We start from the raw sequence: 6,044 nt of genomic DNA, 5'->3' as shown, positions 1-6,044 counted from the left end.
GAACTCTTTTAAACATACCACAGTACTTAGTTACTCCTGAGCTGCCAATGTTAATAAAACATGAAAAGTTGGCGAAATGCACCCCCCAATCAAAGAAAAAAAAAAAGGGAAAAGAAAAAAAAAAAAAAAGGAGCTTTTTCCAGCTGTAACATCTGTTAAGTCCAACTGGCTGACAAGTGCTTCTGATGGAACCCGCTTGCCAGAACACTACGTAAGAGGAGGAGGGACGTGGTGGAGGAGGGAACGCCAGCTCTTCTCTCCTTCCCTCACCCACAGAACGCACAATACCGTCTGCAAACACCAAAGGAAGGACACAGCACCCTGGGAGCATGCAGCCAGGGGTGATCCCGGGGCCTGGCGCCAGCCCTCGGGGTTATCTCGGGCTCGTTACCTGCGGGAGGATGACGGGAGCACAGGCGATCCCAGCAAAAGACTCTGGGAAATGCAGGTCCCTTTCCCACTCATCGGTTTCTGTGTTGTACACCTGCACAATGCTCGTGACGTTGTTCAGATGCCAGTTGTACCCTCCTACGATATAAATCTTTTTTTCTAGCAAACAACAGCCAGCTTCTGACTGGCCCGCCCGCATGGGGCTCACCGTTGTCCACTGGTCCGTTTCGGGCACGTAATATTCCACAGCCAAAACGTCAAAGCAACGGTCCACGTGGTCCATGCGGCCTCCCAGGGCGTAGATCCTCTTATTCGCGCTGACCATGGCGTGCAGGACTCTGGGCTCGTTCATGGGGGTTTTAAACTCCCACTGGTCCGCGGCGGGGTCGTAACAGTGCAGGGCTTTTTTGTCTTCCACGGAAATGCCGTACCCCCCCGATATGTACAGCCTGTCCCCCACCGTGGCTCCGGCGTGCCCCCACGTCCTGCGTTTCAGGGAGCACACGTAAGTCCACTCGTTATTTTTGGGGCAGTACTTCTCCACGGAGGCCAAGCTCCCCGAGCGGTTCCTGCCGCCCGTGGCGTACACCATGCCGCGGAGGACGTTGAGCTGGAACTGGATCCTGCTCTCCTGCATGGCCTGGATGCGCAGCCACTGGTTGAGGTGAGGGTCGTACCGGTAGCAGATGTCCACGGCCCCCTCGCCGCTGCGGTACTGCAGGTGCTGCCCTCCCACGATGTAGACGAAGTTGTCGAGCACGGCCACGCAGGAGTGGCTGCTGCCCACCTCCATTTCTGTCAGCTCCTTGAACTGGCGCCCGCCGGCGTCGGGCAGGCAGTAGACCTTGCAGCTCACCGTGCGGTCGTTGTCGGTGTAGGGGGTGCCCCCGAAGGTGACGAGGGACAGGACGTCGGAGCGGATGGTGGTCCGAGGGGACTGCATCTCGTGCTGGCGGAAGGGCAGGATCTGGTAGTTGAAGGCCTCCAGCAAATACTGCCGGCACAAGACGTCTTCCACCATGATGTCCAAGGTCTGGACGCTGTCCACCAGCTCGGAGGATTTCATCAGCGGGAAGCGGATGTGGCACAGCACCTGGCTGGCGGTGGCGCGGCGGGTCGGGTCGTACTGCAGCCAGCGGACGGCGGCACGGAACAGGTCGATCTCGCTGCAGCTTTTCAGCTTGTTGCTTTGCAAGAAGAACACCAGGCGCTCCAGAGGCAGGTGGAGGAAATCCTCTTCCTCGGAGATCTGGAGGAAATGCCTAAAAGTGAACGCATCTACCGACTCCTTCAGGGATGAGAGGCTGAAGGTGGTGGCCATCTGCCCGATATTGAGACACGTTTCTACGCTCATGGCAGACTTCAGGAACTCTTCGCAGAGCTCCACGACAGGCACCATCTGGAGGAAGACAGCAGCTCCCAGCACGTCCTGGATACAGTCGAGATCAAGAGTCACTTCAGCACTGTATGCAAAGTCTATGATGTGTTTCAGCCCTTTTGCAGACACACCTTTCAGCTCGATCACATCTTGGCTGGCTTCTCTCATCCCGCCTGTGAACATTGCCCTGGAGGTCAAGAACACAAACAAAATTAAGTCCCCTCCTTTAGATACATGTAAAATGATGTATCACTTCAGAATTTTATTTTTTTTTAAAGGTACTGATTCTCTTAGGGAGGACGGGGAAGGGGGAGAATAAATCAACACTAAATCTCTAAAAGCCAGGAGCAATTAGAATGCACAATCTCTTACATAAAGCTTGCATAAACAGTGCACTAAGAAGTAATATTCAGCTATCAGAGAGTTGCATTTTTCACTCCTACTGGCAGTATAAAGTAGGAGTGAACCACAGGACAAAGCTTCAAGAAGTAGGTAGAGCTACCAGAGCAGGGAACGTGGCACACTGGACACCAAGGAATCTGTGAAACTCAACAACCAACAGACACAACGGGACCTGCACCAGCAGAGGTTGGTCAACACACCCTACAGGGTTTAAGTCTGCAGAACCTGTGAGCACAGAGAATGAAGAGACCTGGGTTTAGGGGGTCGGTGATCCTCTGAGCTTGCCTGCAGCACTGCCCTTAGGCACAGACTTCAGTTAGCCCATTGCAGCACGGGTGAGCTACCAAATAGCTTCAACGTGGCAGATGCAACACTTATGAACAGCTCTGGTAATCACCACAGAACCTCCCCACCAAGCTTTGTTCCCAGAGCCTTCAGAAAACCAGAGCTGCAGCCACTCCACAACCATCTGGGGCGTTGGGGTGCGACAGCGGGGGGCTGGCAAGAAAGGAAAACCACAAAATAGAACAGGTTTCCTTACAGCACAGCTGTGAGCACAACAGTTGACCAGGCCACGCAGAGATTAGGCCCTAGATCGCCTCCCTGGGAGGCTTCTAAGTTCCACAGGAAGCAGATACCACGGCAAGGACTGCAGGCAGACATCTCATAGCCCACTCCTGGAGAGCGGTGCTGCGTTCCCCAGCCACAGGGCCCCCAGGTGTGACAGGGATGTAGCTGCAAATTTGGGTTTTTTATATGTTTAGAGTCAATTTCAGCAGGTTTCGTTATATTGGGTAGCTCAGGGACACAGGTTTGTGCTCTGTAGCATTCCACAAGCAGCAGCAGAGCGGCTCTGGGGAAGCCAAAATCCAGCCAGGCTGCTGGAAGAACTGCGAGGTGGTCACCATCCACAGATAACCTGGTTTCTTCCATCAGAAAGTTAAATTCATTGTGAAGGCACAACGTCATCAGAGCTGCCTTAGGCAGCTGCAGTGACTCTACGGTGCAAGCTGATCAGAAACAAAACTCTGAACAGCCCCTGCTCTTCTGCATTGTAAAGGAACATCTGGGCAACACTGTCAGATGACAGAAGTTCCAAGTTTCCTGTCCAAACCTGGCTAGAAAACCTGCTGCCGCCCAGCATAAACCCAAATAATCCTAAGTGACCTAAAGAAGGAAATATCTGCACGTGAAATCAGCTTTCTGTAGCCCAGTGACCTGGAATGCTGCTCACAAGGATGGGTCCACACAGCAGATGAGTGCTCTGCCAAAATCCCCGGGCGTGTCCCGTGCCCTGGGACAGCACACTGCTGATCCCCTGCCCCCCTGCCCAGAGGGCACCCAGACACCCGTGTGCTCGTGCCCTGGGACACCCAGCTGAGCGTGCACAAGGAAAGAAAAACATTCTTGTTGCCATGATGAAGATAAATCATCAACTGGAATGCAATTCCTTTAACAAGTGTTACAGTTCTAAAATGCTGATTATATAAATGCCTCCATTTCACTCTTTTCCCTCCCCCCTTTTGCATAAAAACAGACTATTTTCAAAAGCTTGATTATTCTGTCATTGTTCCCCAGGACAACCTTCCTTAGCACCACAGAAGTTATAACAAGAAACCTACTCAGCAATTATGTTTCGACAGTGCAAACACGCTGGCAGTGGCTCTGCACACAGCATTTATGAATACAAATAGTGCTATTAGCATTTGGGGGGGATCAGCTCCATCATAATTGCATGCCTGTTAGGGAGAGTGATAAGCTTGGAAGGTTTATGTTACCAAAGGGAGAGAGAAGGGAACAACAGAGAAAATACGTGTGTACATAAGACAGGGATCATCAGAGCAGCTGAAGAAATGGGTGAAGGGATACAAGAGACATGCCAAGGGGCAATGAAGTCTCTTGCTCTTGGTGACCTGCTCAACAAACCGGTCTGCTCAGGCCAGGGAGGGACTGCAAATGCCAGTGAGCTGCCCTCTGCACCCACACTCACTGGAACCTGCCACCTACAACACCCAGGGCAAGTTCTCTGTGGCTCTGAACCTCCCCTACACCCGCTGCCTCCAGCACATCCCTCACTTGACCCTGCTACTGGTGCTGCCAGAAAAGATCCCTCATTCAAAAAAAGGAGTAATTTTGAGTCAGAGAATCATTACAAAGGAGTTTGACAGAGGCAAGAGTTAGGCAAGAGAGGAGGAAGAAATTTTTGATGCTGAGGGTCATGAGCCCCTGGCTCAGGTTGCCCAGAGAGGTGGTCAGTGCCCCATCCCTGGAGCCATTCCAACCTGCCCTAGCTGCAGATGTCCCTGCTCCCTGCAGGGGGGTTGGACTAGGTGGGCTTCAAAGGTCCTTTCACACCCAAACCAGTCTGTGAGTCTACCATGGTTTTGCTTAAGACTAACTTCCTGCTCTGGGATTGGTTCACTGTCCATTAATTTGAGAAAATTCATATCCGTGCTTCAGCTTTCTACTCACACGAGATGGGACAATTGTTTCCTATCTTCTGGGGCCTGGGAAAAACACACACAAAAAGCTTCACACTCTTCAGCCAGTGATCAGAGCCCAGGAGTGACAGATCAGTGGCATTTACAGATAACACCAGTGTATTTACAACAGGCACCATCCTTCAATGGGATGACTCATTTCGGAGCCCTCGCTGTCACTTCACAATCAGCTCAAGTAGCTCCAGGGCAAAAAATGCCCATTTCCTTCAGAGCACCTACCAACCACACTGCCGAGGCAGGGTCGAGCCCTGGCTGTGAACTTGTGTCTGGCCCTGGGGCTGTGGTGGAACAAACCTAATCTACATGTAGAGGGACTGACTCCAAGCCTCTGTGTTACCTACAGGTAGCACTGACACCGTGGGGCAAACCTCCAACCGGGTGTGATCTTGGGGTGTGCTGGGGAGGTTGGGGTGGGGAAGGATGGGGAGACAGAAAACCAATGGGAAAGGTAAAAAGTGCCTGCTTCCCTAACAGATTCTCACCTGAAATAGTCACTGCAGGCAGCCAAGACAACTTTATGAACCTGAAACACTTCATTATTTATAGTGAGGATGACATCAAGCAGCTGAGCCTGAGCTCGGAGCGAGGCCAGTCCCTGCAGTAGAGTGGTGCTGTGGCCAGGAGCAGAGAACGTGCATTTCAGGGTGCTGTTCTTGTCAGCCATGCTAAAAACAGAACAAGAGAGACAGGCTGGTTTTAAATTAAAACAATATGTGGTATACCTACAAAGCATGCTGGGGAAGAGGCTGTAACACGAAGCGGTTTGAACGCCAATTCCCAGCTCAGCAGCCACACAGGACATCATGACATCAGTGCTGCAGTTGTGTTCCCTTCTCCCAGGGCAAAAGAGACTTCCAATTTTTTTAATTATACTTTTGCATTACTGACAACCCGTCACGCTGCAGCACCCATGGGCTTCGGGGCCCAACCAAACACCAGCTAGCGGGGCCAAAATCTCCCATGAATGTTGGTGTCCCCACACTACAACAACTCCCAAGTCCACCCTGACCTTGACTTCACCCAGGGGACTGAATCACAGTTGCTTGTTCTTCTCACCACCTATCCTGACTGCAGCTGTTGGATCCTCTGCACGGTCCAAGGACAGCCCTGCTGGCCCTGTTTGATCCTTTCCTTCTGCCTGACCCTCATGAGATGAGCAAAAGCAAAATATGACATAGCACTGGCTGCTCTAAATAACGTCAAGTGTTTGAACTGCACTGTAAACAGTCCCCTCCCAGTGTAAATATTTCCTTGGTTTTCCCAATGCCTCTCGCACGTGTTCCCCCGCGCCGGGAGCATCGCTCTCGGATTCGCTTGGCCTCAGATGCACTTGTCAGTGAGAAGGCTGCATTTGGAGGTGAACAGCAGCAGCA

At 52.0% G+C, this 6,044-nt stretch overlaps 1 protein-coding gene across 1 annotated transcript; it reads right to left on the bottom strand.

Moving 5' to 3' along the window:
- Positions 1-373: 373 nt before the first annotated feature.
- Positions 374-5,335, bottom strand: KLHL26 (kelch-like family member 26). The gene is made up of 2 exons (XM_008936669.1): positions 5,154-5,335; positions 374-1,955 (listed from the first exon to the last, which is right to left on the bottom strand). The coding sequence occupies exons 1-2, from the start codon at positions 5,333-5,335 to the stop codon at positions 374-376; spliced, it is 1,764 nt and encodes a 587-aa protein (XP_008934917.1).
- Between the last annotated feature and the right edge of the window lie 709 nt (positions 5,336-6,044).

This window comes from Merops nubicus, unplaced genomic scaffold (assembly GCF_000691845.1).
Source record: "Merops nubicus isolate BGI_N331 unplaced genomic scaffold, ASM69184v1 scaffold29683, whole genome shotgun sequence".
NCBI classification, from domain to species: Eukaryota; Metazoa; Chordata; class Aves; order Coraciiformes; family Meropidae; genus Merops; species Merops nubicus.
This window is presented reverse-complemented; position numbering and strand designations above follow the sequence as displayed.

Coding starts and splice junctions, on each gene's coding strand:
- KLHL26 (XM_008936669.1), bottom strand. CDS start 5,335: ATGGCTGACAAGAACAGCACCCTGAAATGCACGTTCTCTGCTCCTGGC. Junction 1,956..5,153: donor GCCTGCAGTGACTATTTCAG/GTGAGAATCTGT, acceptor CTTGACCTCCAG/GGCAATGTTCACAGGCGGGA.